At 38.5% G+C, this 16,648-nt stretch overlaps 1 protein-coding gene across 1 annotated transcript in view; it reads left to right on the top strand.

Annotated features, from left to right (window-relative positions):
* Positions 1 to 16,648, top strand: part of CZH10orf67 (chromosome Z C10orf67 homolog) — a 104,000-nt gene that overhangs the window by 26,000 nt on the left and 61,352 nt on the right. Inside the window, exons 3-6 of the mRNA XM_087917583.1 lie at positions 8,612 to 8,732; positions 11,450 to 11,593; positions 14,086 to 14,160; positions 15,925 to 16,071. Coding sequence (XP_087773709.1) covers positions 8,612 to 8,732; positions 11,450 to 11,593; positions 14,086 to 14,160; positions 15,925 to 16,071 — 487 coding nt within the window. The remainder of the gene's footprint in view (positions 1 to 8,611; positions 8,733 to 11,449; positions 11,594 to 14,085; positions 14,161 to 15,924; positions 16,072 to 16,648) is intronic.

The following is a 16,648-nucleotide window of genomic DNA, read 5'->3' as shown; positions in this document are numbered from 1 at the left end:
CCCGTGCCTCAGTCTCTACCTGGCTCTGCTGCACACTTTTTCACCCAGAGGGAGATGAAGTTTTGTCTGCGTGCAAAAGGGGTGCTTTGAAATGGAACTAATTGCTCCTTTTCAAAATGTCCATTTGCAAGCAGACAAAGCTACAAGTTTCCATCATTTCTCTGCCCAGGTGAAATGTCTGGGTGCCTATGGAATGCTTGAGAACAGAGTAAATCACTCCATTCCCAAGGGCCCGATAGGCACCAAGATACCTTTCACCCAGACAGAGGTGAAGTTTTGTCTGCTTGCAAATGTGGGACTTTGAAATGGAGCAATTAGCTCCTTTTCATAGCATCCCATTTTCAAGCAGATGAAGCTTCAAGTCTCTGTTGACTAAAAGAGCTAGAAAATCTACACATCATTGAGTATTAGTTGCTGGACAGAAGGACAGAGTTCTTACATTCATGTCCTGCTTTGGAGCTGCCCAAAGGAGTTTACTTGGTTCCTGTGAATAGAATGCTTAACTACATTATATGTATCTAGCAAGGCTGGTACTAAAAAGCTTCTGTGAACAAGCAAACAAATTGTGGCATTGGGTCATTAGCTTTGCCCACCGATGCTGAAAATGGAAATATACTACAGTTAGCTTGTCCAGTTGTGTATTGTGCCCAGTTGAGGATGATGCCAGTCTGCCTTTCTCTACAGTTAATAATTCATTGAAACAAGTCTCTAAAAACTTTCTTTAGTGGTATTTATTAGAAGGAAGATTATGGCTACAACATGACAATTTCAGTTAATACTTTAGTTCTGAATGAGATACCGATGTTCAGTAAATGCAACCAGTGGTGGGATTCAAATAATTTTACAACCTTATCTCTGCCCTGATGATGATGGGCATGGCAGGGTGGTCATATGATTGGGTGGGCATGTCCAACTTAATTGGTCTCATCCATAGGAAATTTCTCCTTAGTCCAACTCACAATAAAATAGCTCTGTTTCAATATTTAGAATAGAATAGAATAACAGAGTTGGAAAGGACCTTGGAGGTCTTCTAGTCCAACACCCTGCTTCGGCAGGGAACCCTATACTATTTCAGACAAATGGTTATCCAATCTCTTCTTTAAAACTTTCAGTGTTGGGCCATTTACAACTTCTGAAGACAATTAATCCACCGATTAATTGCTCTGTCAGGAAATTTGAGGGGCTCCTACAAAAATGAGGGAGTCAATCTATTTTTCAAAGCACCAAAAGGCACAACAAGAAACAATGGATCGAAACTAATCAAAGAGAGAAGCAACCTAAGACTAAGGAGAAATTTCCTAAGGGTGAGACCAATCAACCAATGAAATAGCTTATCTTCGGGAAGATAAGTTATTTTCATCACTACAGGTTTTCAAAAAGAGTGAGGAAAGTACACCCTCAAAGAACAGTGCCAGGAACCACTAAAACAATTCAGAAAACTTAAAATAGCCATTCCTCTTTTTTTAAAAAAAGTCAATTCTAAAGCAAATACAGCAGCTGAAAGGGAAACTAAAAGCAGCAGCTCACGCTAATTGAATTGCTGCCAAAATCCATTAACCCTTCCAACTCTATTATTCTATGTTCTAAATTGGGTGCTTCACAGCAGAAGCAATACAGCTGGCTGGACCACACATGCATTAAATTCACAGCCTGTATGATCAAGCCGCCTCATTGTCCCCTCCAGTATCTTTTTCTCCAGGGAGAAACAAGAAGTAACCAACACTGCGGCAGCTATAAAAGGTCTTGGGGAACTCCAGGGAGTATCAGCTGATCACAGAAGTGTTACTTAATAATTTTTAGAATGAAAATGTTTGTAATCTTGTCCTTCTTTCTGAAGGGAAGAGGTTAATCCCATCCCGAGATGGGTGATTGATAGGTTTCCCTGCCCTAATCCTGTCAATTTCTGTTTATTGACTTGATTCAGGTGTGTCAGCTGCATTCCAGCTGCAACCGTTAAGTAGTTCTTGGCTGTCTGCCTAGAGCTATTAACTGAGGGAGAGAGAAAAAAACCCTCTCTTGCATTTTTATCCGGTTCTCCTAACTGCATAAGCAATCAACTTCAGCAAACCTGTGAGAACCTGCTGAATCCCACCTGTGTATGCAACTCTTTTTCACCTCCTCTGTTTTTTTATGTAGAGGACTGGAAGCTTGTTTCTTTATGAATGAGGTGCTGTCTGCATCTGTTTACTGTTTCAATAGAAACAGTGGTTGATAGATGGCTTATTTATTTGTTGGTAATGCAACATTCATAGGCCTCCCTAATCCATATGGACTCTTAAAATTCAGTTGCATCTCTAGGGTCACATTCAGAACCAGGTATCCTCCCTGCTCCTGCAGGTGAATATTTTCATGTTCCCATTGGGAAAGTTTTAAATTGAATGGAATGGAATGGAATGGAATGGAATAGAATAGAATAGAATAGAATAGAATAGAATAGAATAGAATAGAATAGAATAGAATAGAATAGAATAGAATTCTTTTATTGGCCAAGTGTGATTGGACACACAAGGAATTTGTCTTGGTGCAAATGCTCTCTGTATACATAAAAGAAAAGATCCATTCATCAAGAGTCAAGAATCATAAGGTACAACTACCTAATAATAGTCATAGGGTACAATAAGCAATCAAATCATACTTGGAAACAGTCCATATAAATAGTAAGGATACAGGCGCCAAAGTTACAGTCCTACAATCACAAGTGGGAGGGGATGGGTGATAAGGAGTGATGAGAAGATTAATAGTAATAGTAGTGCAGACTTTGTAAATAGTTGGACAGTGTTGAGGGAATTATTTGTTTAGCAGAGTGATGGCATTTGGGGAAAAACTGTTCTTGTGTCTAATTGTTCTGGTGTGTAACAATTATATAGTATAGTGTAGTTTTGAGGGAAGGAGTTGAAACAGTTTATGTCTGGGATGTGAGGGTCTGTAAATATTTTCACAACCCTCTTTTTGATTCATGCAGTATACAGGTCCTCAGTTGAAGGCAGGTTGGTAGTAATCGTTTTTTCTGCAGTCCTAATTATCCTCTGAAGTCTGTGTCTATCCTGTTGGGTTGCAGAACCAAATCAGACAGTTATAGAGGTACAGATGACAGACTCAGTATAATTCCTCTGTAGAACTGTTATCAACAGCTCCTTGGGCAGTTTGAGCTTTCTGAGTTGGCGCAGAAAGAACATTCTTTATTGTGCTTTTTTGATGATGTTTTTGATGTTAGGTGTCCATTTTAGGTCATGTGATATAATAGAACCTAGAAATTTGAAGGTCTCTACTGTTGATACTGTGTTGTCTAGCATTGTAAGAGGTGGTAATATGGGAGAGTTTCTTCTAAAGGCTATCACCATTTCTACAATTTTGAGTGTGTTCAGTTCCAGATTGTTCTGGTTACACCACGGGGCAAATTGTACAACCTCCTGTCTGTATGTAGATTCGTCGTTGTCTCAAATGAGACTAATCACTGTTGTGTCATCTGCAAACTCCAGTATTTTAACAGATGGATCATTTGAGATGCAGTCATTGGTATATAGGGAGAAGAGAAGTGGAGAAAGTACACAGCTGTGTGTTAATTGTACAGGTATCAGATGTGATTCTGATATGGCACAAATTCACACACAGGGAATCACTTATATAACACAAACTAGGAGCAATTATGTCAAGGAGCTGTTTGACACAGAAGACATTTTAAGAATGGCATTATCATGTGTCTTATTATAGTTTTGCACTAAGAGTTCTCTTTCTGAATGAGCTAAGTTTAGCTTGGGTGACGTACATGTTGACTCAGTTTGATTTGATGGTCAGAAGACTAAGGAGTCACTGTGTGCATCTGTTCATCAAAACTGCCAAAGCCAGGGAATCTTTGGATAGTTTCCACCATCAAGATATATAAACATTATGAGCTGTCCATACAAGACCTTGCTGAGGAAAATAACAGACTTTTCAAATAAATTGACAATGGCCATTAAGGAAGCAACAAATCTTTCCTAAATACTTCTGAAGAATGTTTTATGCTGTTGTAGGCTGAAAATGTCAATATGACGAATCATGTATACACAACTAGCTTAGAGTGCAGACTCTTTAGAGAACCACTTGAAGGCACAAGATAGTTAAATTATTTAATCCAGTGTCAGGCAACATATGGGCCCCAAAAGTGTCTCTAAGTCTATCAACTTGAAAAGTCTAATGTAACTGAAGGTGAATACTAGTAAGTACATAAGTAGCTAATATAAGCTGCATTCAATCAACCTGAACTAAATTCAATTTTAGGTATTATCCTAGCTTTCTCCACATTTTATAGTGTGGCTGTATGGCTACAAAATGAGGCGGATTTTGATCTAAAAGCCCCCTGTGCTAGGGAAGGTTTAGTGCTGTAGTCTCTGTCTCTGTCTCCCTCTGTCTCTGTCTCTCTCTTTCTCTCTCTCTCTCTCTCTTTCTCACACACACACACACATACAAATCATAAATATATCATATGCAGAAATAACTTATTTTTATGGCTGAGCCATAAACCCCTACATGGAAAGAGACAAGAATTGTAAACCAAGACTAAACATTCAGCTAACTAAGAATCATTGTTCAGAGCCAAAACCAGTAATATAAAAGATAGTAGTGACTCCAACACTCATAAATAGTTGAGAAGGACAGATTTTACCCTCATTTTTCCCAGCCACAGTAGGTGGAGCCTCTCTAGATTTAGGTTTCTTCCTTTAAAACAAGGCTCTTCAAACTTGGCAAATCTAAGACTTGTGGACGTCAACCCCCAGAATTCCTGAGCTAACATGAATGAAGGAGGAATTCTGGGATTTGAAGTCCACAAGTCTTAAAGCTGTCAAGTTTGAAGACCCTTGCTTTAAAGCACGGGTGAGCAATTAATTTTTGTCGAGGGCCACATGGAAAATCAGATCTGCGTTCGAGGACTGAACCAATTTTATAAAAGGCCATTATGAAGGGCCCATTATAAAATGCAGCAAATTATATCTAAGAATATTTTATATATATGTATATGTATATGTATATGTATATGTATATATATATATATATATATATAGAGAGAGAGAGAGAGAGAGAGAGAGAGAGAGATCCTTTGGTTGTTCGGGTTTTCTCCTGCGTAAGATTCGAAGTATCTAGGCAACGTTTAGATGAAGTCTCATTCATCATCTTCAGGCTTCTGTCTTGGCTCTTCATCGAAACGTTGCCTAGATACTTGAATCTTGCGCGGGAGAAAACCCGAACAACCAAATCCACATACAAATACCCGAGAACCTCAGAAAACATATATATATATATAAAATATTCTTAGATATAATTTGCTGCATTTTATAATGGGCCCTTCATTATATATATATGTTATATATATAATATATATATATATATATATATATATATATATATATATATATATATATTATATAAGAAAAAGTAACACCACGGCTGCTCCTGCTACTACTTTCCACGCTTTCCAAACATGAGCCCAAGGAGAGAACAAACAGCAAACCGCGCTCAGGGGCATCCAAGCCCACCTAAAGCTAGGCCGCTGCTGGTGGAGACTTGCCCTGCCTTGGTGCCCCGTTTCCCAGCTCAGCGGTCCTGCTCGGGTGGCACTTTAAAAGCCCTCCTCCTCGCATATGCGCCCGATGAGCCGCTCACCACGATGGCGGCTCCGGCACCCAAGCAACTTCCTAGCAACTTGTGGCTTTTTCCTCTCGGGCGCTAGTGCCTGGCCCCGAGCAGCCGCGTGGTGGAGGGGAAGCCCGGAGCTCCTCCTCCAAGTAGCCTGCCCACCCGCTGGGCAGAAACCTTCCCACTCCTCGGTGGGAAGACGCTCCCGCCTGCAAACTTTGCCTGTGCAAAGTTTAAGCCTGGAAGCCCCAAAACCCGAGCAACTTCCCAGCAACTTGCAGCTTGCTTTTTCCTCTCGGGCGCTCGCGCCTGGCCCCGAGCCACGCGGCGGTCCCAGCAACTTGCGGCTTGCTTTTTCCTGTCAGGCGCTCGCGCCTGGCCCTGAGCCGCACAGCGGAGGGGAAGCCCGGAGCGCCACCAGGTCGCCTCCTCCAAGCAGCCTGCCCACCTGCCGGGCGGAACCCTTCCTGCTCCTCGGCGGGAAGACGCTCCCACCTGCAAAGACGCTCCCGCCTGGAAGCCCCGGAAACCTAAGCAACTTCCCAGCAACTTTCAGGCTTTCTTTTTAACTCGCGGGTGCTCGCGCCTGACCCCGAGCTGCGCAGCAGGGAAGCCCAGCGGGCGGGCGGGCTGCTTGGAGGAGGTGACCCGGCAGCGCTCCGGGCTTCCCCTCCGCCGTGCGGCTCGGGGCCAGGCGCGAGTGCCCACGAGTTAAAAGGAAGCCGCAGTTGCTGGGAAGTTGTTCGGGTTTCCGGGCTTCAGGCTTAAACTTTGCACAGGCAAAGTTTGCAGGCAGGAGCGTCTTCCCACCGAGGAGCGGAAGGGTTCTGCCCGGTGGGTGGGCGGGCTGCTTGGAGAAGGCGAGCCGGCGGTGCTCTGGGTTTCCCCTCCGCGAGCGCCCGTGAGGAAAAAGGAAGCCGTGGTTGCTGGGAAGTTGCTTGGGTGCTGGGAGCAGGCTTTTAAAGTGCCGCCCAAGCAGGACCACGGAGCCGGGAAACGGGGCACCAAGGCAGGGCAAGGCTCCACCAGCAGCGGCCTAGCTTTAGGTGGCTCCAAGCAGCCCGCCCGGCCGCCGGGCAGAACCCTTCCCACTCCTCAGGGGGAAGAGGCTCCCGCCTGCAAACTTTGCCTTTGCAAAGTTTAAGCCTGGAAGCTCCGGAAAAAAGGGGGGATCAGTGGGGACTCACCTTCGGAGAGGTCGCACTCGAAGGTGATTTCGAATTCCCAGCTGAGGCCTTTGCGAGGTTCTTCTTCTATTTCCTACCCCGAGAGCGCTCCGCACTGTTTTGCAGCTTTGGGGGCCACACGGCGCAGGGCAATACGCCATGCCCAGCGATTTTTTTCAGGGGCGGGCCGGATTGGACAGACCAACGGGCCGGATGTGGCCCGCGGGCCATAGTTTGCCCACCCCTGCTTTAAAGGTTGCAGATCTGTGGGTCACTTAATGGAACAGCAGTCATCTATTTCACTCAAGTTGTTACATTGAATTTAAAAACTTTAACTACAATATATGATATGATCCTCATAGACAGAAAGAAAGAAAACTTGTCATTTCTATATTGTATTTTAAGACCTCTATGTATAATACACACGTCATACATTGCTGCTTATATAAGTATTTAGTGTTCTTCTTTGATATGGGCTTATGTCTAAGTAGAACTCAAAATATGTTGGAACTAGAATATTTATTATGTATTGGCTTGGTTGTATGGCCTGCTTTTGCAAGAACCAGGCAATGGATAGATATGACATCAACATAGAAACTATTTGAGCACTGAAGATGACTCATTGACATATCTAAGTGGGCTGGTTAGCTGCATAAATAGATTCTGTGTTTACAAATCCCACTGAACCATGAATTAGTCAACCACATTTTGGTCTAATATATTGGGCAATCCTAGCTTCTCGGTTTAGATTCATTCATTCACTGGGAACCCAGGAAACTGAAATGAGTAAACCATAGTAATTACACCTAGAAAAACATGTTGTGTGGACACAACCAGAAAGAGAAAGACTAAGGTGGAAGGGGGTGGGATTCAAAGAACATTAGGGCAGGCTAGAGATACATGAACAATGGGAGTCTAGTTTATAAGAGGTAAGAGTTTATCTTGGGTAACATGAGCTACGAGTATGTTGAGTACATGGGTCTTAAACAATTGGGAAAGAGCTGTGCGCTGACCCTGATTGAAAGGAATTAAATTTAAGTTTTTGAGTTTATCTTGCACCCCTAATTTTTGTTGCTGTTCTTTGTGGGAATTATTGGTTACATCTTTTTGTTTGAAATTGGTTTGTATTGGAATAGAGCATTATGTAAATTACCTGGTCAGACAGTTACTCATTCATAGGTTAGATGGGCAAATTGTACTGGATGCAGTTATCTAGATTTCAAATGTAGATTTTCCATATCATCTACTGTTTTAAGAAATGTCCTGAATTAAATCTGGAATTTACTTTAGACAATTTCATATCTGTTATTCTAATGCCCATCAGGTGGCAGCACACAGCTAACCTGAGCTAATTTCAGAATGATAAAGTAGTGAATTAGACCTGGTTAACATTTAGCCAAAATGCTTAGCAAACTCCAGAGGCTAGATTGAGAAACTTTAAAAAAAAACTTAGGAAGAAAATGAAATGGCAAGCCATTTCACATTATTATCAGGAATAAAAGTTCTGATTGTGTAAAGGGCTCTTTACCTTCGCTAGTTCCTAGCTATACCATCTTCCAAATGAGAGAATTATAACATTCTACTGCAGAATAAAAACAAAAATGAAGTATGAGATCTATCGTCAAAAGCATTGTATTCAAGTTGAAAACCAAGGAACTACAAAGAGGCTTGCTTGAAGATACATGGGAATTAATTTACAATACTGTTTATAATACTGAATATGTATAATTAAAACAGAAATGGATCATTTTCTACATTAAAATGCTAATTTCTATTAGGCAAAGCTTATCTGCTGTTTAAAGTAACTACTTTTTATTTTAAAAAATCTGCAGGCCTCGCATTTCAGAGGACCTAAAAATAGGTTTTCTCATCTCTGATCATGCCACCCAAACTGAGATAAGTGAAGTAGGAGATCTAAAACAGTCTACAGCAATGACAAGAACTTTATTAGAGGTAACTTTAATTACCATTTTTCAGATATTCTCTTTTTATCTTTATTGTGCTTTTTACCCTGTCTTGTTTTATTATAAGTCTCCAGTTTGAAGTTAGAGAGTACATTGAATTACATTGAATTGACCAAAACGGATTCTTACCGAGTAGACAAATTAAAAGTAATACCAGAATGGTATTGAATATAATAGAATATTATGAAGCAAACCCAGGAAAACAATTGGCAACGGTCTTCCTCGATGCGCAAAAGGCATTTGACAATGTTAATTGGCAGTTCATAATACAACAATGAAAAAGCATGCAATTTGGCAATAAATTTATTAAACTGATTTTGACAATTTATATGACACAGACAGCCAGTGTAATAATGAACGGTGACAGAACGGAAACATTCAAGATCAACAAGGGAGTAAGGCAGGGATGCCCACTGTCACTCCTTCTCTTTATTCTTACCTTAGAAAACTTATTGGAAAACGTTAGGAAAAATGTACAAATCAAAGGGGATTTAATTAAAAATGAGCACTATAAGGTCCAGGCATTTGCCGATGATATAGTATTTTGGGGGGAAGATCCAAATGATATAGAAGTAAAATTAATAAAGGAAATAGAGGAATTTGGCAAGGTCGCAGGCCTTAAGATTAATAAAAACAAAACAAAATTATTGACTAAAAATTTAAAAGATAAGCAAAAAAAGAATTAGAAGGAAAATTGGGAATGCAAAGTGTGAAAAAGGTAAAATATTTAGGCATTTGGTTAACAGCAAGATGCTCTTCAATCAAAAAAGTTAACTATGACAAATTAATAATACAAATCAAAAAAGAATAGGAAATGTGGGGGAAATTACAGCTATCACTACTGGGGAAAATTGAGGCAATTAAAATGTCTACCCTACCAAAAATGCTATATCTTTTTCAAACTGTACCAATAAGATTGGGTAAAACTTTTTTTAAAGAATTACATCGAATAATAAGTAAATTTGTTTAGGATGGGAAAAAAGCTAGGATAAAAATGAAATTGTTACAGGACAAAAGAGAAAGGGGTGGCTTTGGACTCCCTGACTGGGAAATGTATCATCAGGCTGCGGCTATGGTATGGATTAAAGATTGGATCAACCTGGAAAATAGAAGAATATCACGACTTGCAGAGAGGGTGGCATAGTTTCCTATGTGATGGGAAATGTAAACAGCATGCATATTTTCAGAGACACATGATTAGAGATTCATTAATTCAGACATGGAACAAGATTAAAAAGAGTCATTACACTAAAATACCAAACTGGTTGTCAACTATGGAAGCACAAATCTACCGAAATGCAATGGATCTGGGAAAAAAGAAAGATTAAAAACAAGACAAGAATTAGAGCAACAAAATATAAAGATAGATTGGTGGCCATACATACAAATTCAGGTGAGATATCAGAAGGACAAAGAACAATTTGGTTTCTGCATGGAAAAGCATCAATTAGATAAAATTCTACAAGAAATGGAAAAGAAAATGATTTCAAGAATATGTAACTTTCTACTAGATTTTAAAATGGAAGAGGAGGTGGTCAAAGAGACGGTGGTGGTATGGGCGAAAAATGTTGGCCACAATATAGACCACAATATAAAAAATTGGGAGAGAATGTGGGGATCAAATTACAAACTAATTACATCCACAGCATACAAGGAAAATCAATACAAAATGTTCTACAGATGGCACCTTCCTCCTGCTAGACTGGCAAAAATGTTTAATTCAGACTCAAATTGTTGGAAATGTGGAAAAGAAAAAGGCACTTATTTTCATACCTGGTGTATATGCCAGGAAGTGAAAAAATATTGGAATACAATTAGACAATGGATAGAAGAAATCATGAATCAGAAAATTGAATTTAATCCGGAAACTTTTTTATTAGGTATAATAACACAAAAATGCAATAAAATAGATATATTATGTTACATATATTAACAGCTGCAAGGATTTTGTACGCACAACTCTGAAAGGGAAAAAGGGTTCCAGTGGAAAGCATGGTTATAAAAAAAATAATAGATTGTATAGAGATGGACAGGCTAACGATGAAAATAAAAGACAGAGAGGATTCAATTTATTATAGGGCCTGGGATGCCTGGTATGAGTGGTTTAGAAATAAAAAGAAAATAAAATGGCAATTAGGAAAAGAATGAGGGAATATGTAAATATGTAAATATACCATGGAGAAGATTGAGATGTAAGGATAAAAGATATTGATTTATAGTAAGAGTAAGATGTAATGGTAAAGGAATAAGTAAATACATATACTGAAAAATGTGAGTAGATGCAAAAGATGTCTTGATGTTGATAACAATGTACGAAGTTTTATTTTATGTTTTTAAAATTTGGAAATTTAATAAAATTTATTTAATAAAAAGAATTACATTGAATTGTTGCAGTCCATGTGATTAATTGCCCTTGTTTAGATAAGGCTAGTTCATATATAAAATCTGTATGGGATTCATATGTCTTTGGTCATCATTATACTTCAATATTTGTAAAGATCTTTGCTTCACTGATATTTACATTTGCATTTTTGATCAGCTTTCATATTATTTCTTCTTTATTTTCAATTACCCACAAAACATTGAGGTAGAAAATGAAACCAAAGTAAATAAATCCATCATAGTCAGTATCCACTTTTCATAATCACAACAGTTCCAAAATAAATTATGAGTTTATTTAACATTTATCTTTTTTTGAATTTTTAGTTTGCATACTCTCTCTGTGATGACTTTGCAATGTATAAAAATATTCTGAAAATACAGTATGAGGAAAAAATACAGGAATATTCATCCAAACTCTGGCTAGAGATAACTGACCGACTGGAAGACATTGACAAACTTTATAAGCAGGTACAATTTAATGTCCTTCATCTTCAGTTTGCACCCATGACTGTTTCTGTGCTGTTTATAAATAGCTCATGGAAGAATAACCAGGTAATTACAAAAGACCAATCCAATTAATATAAAAGTGAGTGTTAAGTATTTAAATTGTTTAGAACTTTCTTTAAGGAGGAGGAAGAAGAGAAAGAGAAGATGATAAAGCAGAAGAACGGAACAGAACAGAATAGAATAGAATAAACAAAATTGGAAGGGACCTTCAGGCAGGAAACACCAAAACCATTTCAGATAAATGATTATCTAATCTCTTCTTAAAAACTTCCAGTGTTGGAGAATTCACAACTTCTGGAGGCAAATAGTTCCACTAGTTAATTGTTTTAATTGTCAGGAAATTTCTCCTTAATTCTAAGTTGCTTCTCTCCTTGATTAGTTTCCACCCATTGCTTCTTGTCCTGCCCTCAGGTGCTTTGGAGAATAGCTTGACCCTCTTCTTTGTGGCAGCCCCTGAGATATTGGAATGCTACTATCATGTCACCCCTCATCCTTCTTTTTATTAAACCAGACATACCCAATTCCAATAACCATTCTTCATATGTTTTAGCCTCCAGTCCAGAGGTGGTATTCAGCCAGTTCTGATGGGTTCTGGAGAACCAGTAGCGTAAATTTTGAGTAGTTCAGAGAACCAGCAAATACCACGTCTGTCTGACCCTGCCCCATCTGTTGTCTGCCTCCCGAGTCCCAGCTGATTAGCTGGGTCTTTTGTTGCCTTGCACAGGAGAACGGAGCTGGAAAGCAGGTTAGTGGGGTGGGGAGGGAATGGGGATTTTGCAGTATATCCTTCCCCTGGAGTAGGGTGGAAATTGGGATTTTACAGTATCTTTCCCATGCCATGCCCACCATGCCATGTCCACCAAGCTATACCCAAAGAACTAGTAGTAAAAAAATTTGAATACCACCACTGCTCCAGTCCCCTAATCATCTTTGTTGCTCTTCTCTGCACTCTTTCTAAAGTCTCAACATCTTTTTTATATCATGGGGACCAAAACTGAAGATTTAGTATTGTAAGTCAGTCCTAAAATTCAGGCAGCCCGCTGACCTTAAGTGGCATTGGAGCTGCATTAAGGTCCTTTGTGTTTTCAAAACTAATTCCTTATCCCACGAAGGACCATACAGATAGTTCTCAACTTACAATATTTTGTTTAAATGACTGTTTGAAGTTACAACAGCACTGAAAAGGATGATTTATGTGCATTGTTCATACTTACAATCGTTGCACCATGGTCACATGATCAAAATTGGGATACTTGACAACTGGTTGATATTTATAACAGTTGCAGTGTCCCAGGTCATGTGATCATCTTTTGTGACCTTCTGATGAGCAAGTCAATGGGGAAGCCAGATTCTCTTAACAACCATGTTACTAACTTAGCAATTGAGTCATTCACTTAACAATTGTGGCAAGAAAGGTCATAAAACTGGCAAAACTCACTTAACAACTATCATGCTTAGCAATAAAAATTTGAGCTCAGTTGTAATCATAAGTTGAGGACTACCTGTTAATTATTTCTTCTTCAGTTGTTCTTCCATGCCCAAACTTGATCACTAACTTACTACACAGCAGAGAAAATACACAAATTAGCCTTAATTTTCCGCTGTTCCCTTCATACTATATGTGGAAAAAGAATGTTTATACTTCATGATTTTTCCCTTGATTATTTTACACAGGATCTCATAACTCAGGCTTTCCAAGACTGGCAGCCAGAAGTGTTTTATTTATTGATTGATTTGATTTGTTAAGCGCTTACAAGATAATAGGTATCAATATAAACATGAGTAAGAATACAGGAAATAGGTACGAATAAATGAGGACAATAGGACAGGGACAGTATGCACTTATGCACGCCCCTTACAGACCTCTGAGGAATGGGGTAGTGGATATTTTGAGGTTGAAGGAGTGGAGGTTAGAGGATGTAACAACAGAGTCAGGTAGTGCATTCCAGGCATTGACTACTCTGTTGCTGAAGTCATACTTTCTGAAATCAAGTTTGGAGCGGTTTACATTGAGTTTGTATCTGTTGTGTGCTCTTGTATTGTTGTGATTGAAGCTGAAGTAGTCATTGACTGGAATGACATTGTAGCAGATAATTTTGTGTATAAGTCTCAACAATATTAGGAGTCAGATCGATCAAATTCAGTCATGTATTCCTTAATCAGGAAGCATCCAGATATGCTAGATTAAAATTCTTATGGTGTGCACTCTGAGAGTTTGCCAAGATCATGAAGGAGAAACCTCCAGACAAATTGACTTATGGGTCACACTATGGAGTAGCTCCATACTTTATTTATTTATATATATATATATATATATATATATATATATATATATATATATATATATATATATATGGAAATTTGATAAGAACTTTTTTTCTATAATGGGGATTATTTATTTAATTTAATTTAATACTTTATGCAAATATGAATTCTTTCTTTTTTAATTACAGAAAGAAATGAAAACACGTTATAGCTACCAACAACAATTAAGTGATGCACTTGCTATTCTTAAAATGAACTATTCGGTGAGTTTTTGATTATGTTTACTTGAGGCATCTAATACAATATATTGTATGTTTTTTGCTCTGATTTTTATTAAAGTGGTTGGAAATTTTTCTAAATCATATGTTTTTCATTATTACCTGGTTTTACCATCTTTTTCATTCTGTGCCTTTATTGCACTATTCTTTTATTGCTATTTTTCTGTGTTTGTGAATTGGCCAGAGTCACTTGGAGTCAGGCCATGTAAAATTTAAATACAAAAAATAGTAGAGGGAGATAGCTTACTTATATTTACTAGATTAAATTTGGTATTTGAAGCAAATTCTCTCAATGTTTTAACTTTCTGATCAAGAACCTGAATTCATAAAACAACACGTAAGTGAAACAATCTGAAAGTCTAAAGGAGCAATGTGGAAACATGTGAGGTTCTCTTATGTAGATGTTGTGATTGCCCAATCATTATTTAAAGCAATTTTTACATAAGAGTAACAGGACCACTGGAATACATTGGCTTCCCGAATCCCATCTAAATATTGCCATTCCATCTACTGAAATACATTCAAAAGAAATATGCATGGTAATGACAGAAACTCTGGTTTCGAAGAGGATTGTATTAGTTTATGGAAGCTAATACTGTCAGTGGCTATAAATATGGGTAGTTGTTCATTACATTTGAATTGTAAGCTGCAAGCCTTACATGCTGACTGCTAAAAGTGAAAGGTGCTATCATACTCTAATTTGACAGTTTCACTGACTCATCCAGCAGGCCACTGTGACATTCAATGCTGGACTACATGGATTTAAGGCCCCATCCTATTTATCCCAAATTTAGCTGTTTAATAGGGGGTGGTTTAGGGTTTAACTGTTGTAAGCTGGAAGTACAGCCATTGTATTTCCTCCCCTTTATGTTAGTTACGTGTGCCCCTAGGATGGCAATCATTATATTCCATTCCATGAACTGCATTGGCTGTTGGTTTGCTTCCAGGTGCAATTCAAGGTGCTGACTTTTGAAGGGCTACATGGCATGGGGTCAGGCTATATGAGGGAACACTATCCGCCTATCCCATCAAAGCCAGAAGGATGGGTGTGTTGCATGTCCTGTTTGCTAAAGAGTTCTATCTGATGGGACCCGGGCAGTATGTTTTTTTCTGCTGTGGCTTCTGCCCTATAAAACATCATGCCACCTCAGGAGGGGGAGTTAGTTCTATCCCTGTTAGTCTTTTGGGAGGCCCTGAAAATGTGGCTTTTCCAGCATCTTTGGGTCCCATGGGGGATTCCACAGGACGGTCATATTGAATTAGATGGATGTTCCCCTCCTGCTTTATTGCTTTAATTTATATTTTATAGGGGTTTATTTTAACTGCTGAAGCATTCTTTTAATTGTTAGTAGTCCAGAGTCGTGTTTGGTTAGATGGGCACTAGATAAATTTATTAAATTAGTAAATATTTATCCTCTTCTGCGGTGATTGCCACTGTTTCCTAACCTGAACATCTCCCCACTCCCAGGGAAATAATTTCTTCAAGATGTTTTATCTTGTGAGTTAATTAAATTTGGAGGGTTGGTGGGACACAAACTGCTGTATCATAAAATATCAGACCTTTCCCCATCTTCCTTGGCCACCTCATAATTAAAATAAACACAAAAGCTCTTATTCTTTTGATTCAGACCAAAAAGAATGGTTAAAACACATTCATAAACCATATGCCTCCTGAAGCTGCTCATGTTGTTGTAACTGGGCAACTAACTATAATAGGATCTCTTATTATTCTTTCTTTTGTTTTGACAGAAATATGCACAAGTTGATGAACAATGTAAAGTGGATTTATCAGCTGCAAAAATAGATAAGTTAAGGAGAATCATTGATGAGCAAGCAGATAAAATTGAATATTTAACAGCGCTGTTAGAGGAAGAGAAAGACATGAGAGATGAAAAGGTATGTTGTTTTTCACAGCCATTAAAGACATTAGGCCAGCTGTAGGATTGCTTCATTGAGGTTTGTGGTCTAGCAGGTGCGATGCAATCAAAGAATAAATCTGCCTTAAAATAAAATATTTTTTCCCAATTTTGTTGGAGGAGTTTACACTCTCTCACTCTCTCTCTCTCTCTCTCTCTCTCACACACACACACACACACACACACTCCTACACTAGGTCATTAGATTGGGCTCACCTTGGCTTAGCCTGGGTCTTTTGTGTATCTTCAAATAACCATTAACTTACCTATTTTGAAGGTACAGAATGAAATAAGGTCATCCATGTCATTTTTAATAAATAACTGGGAGCACAGAGTAAATAGAATTGACACAGAACTGGAGGAAATAGCAAAAACCTTAAAAGACAGAGATAACATTAAAACAATCTTGAAAGTTAGAAAATTGAGTAGATAATAACAAATGAAATAGAGATCAATATAAAATTTTATTTAAAAAAAAGAAAGCAATAGGTTACTAGCTTGATCTTGACTAAAAGGTCCAGAAAATTATTCCCAAATTAATTTATACTCCAAGAAAA

Source organism: Pseudonaja textilis, chromosome Z (genome assembly GCF_049901715.1).
Source record: "Pseudonaja textilis isolate UNSWEBS1 chromosome Z, rPseTex1.2, whole genome shotgun sequence".
NCBI classification, from domain to species: Eukaryota; Metazoa; Chordata; class Lepidosauria; order Squamata; family Elapidae; genus Pseudonaja; species Pseudonaja textilis.
Note: the sequence above shows the minus strand (reverse complement) of the source record. Positions and strands in the feature narration are given on the sequence as shown.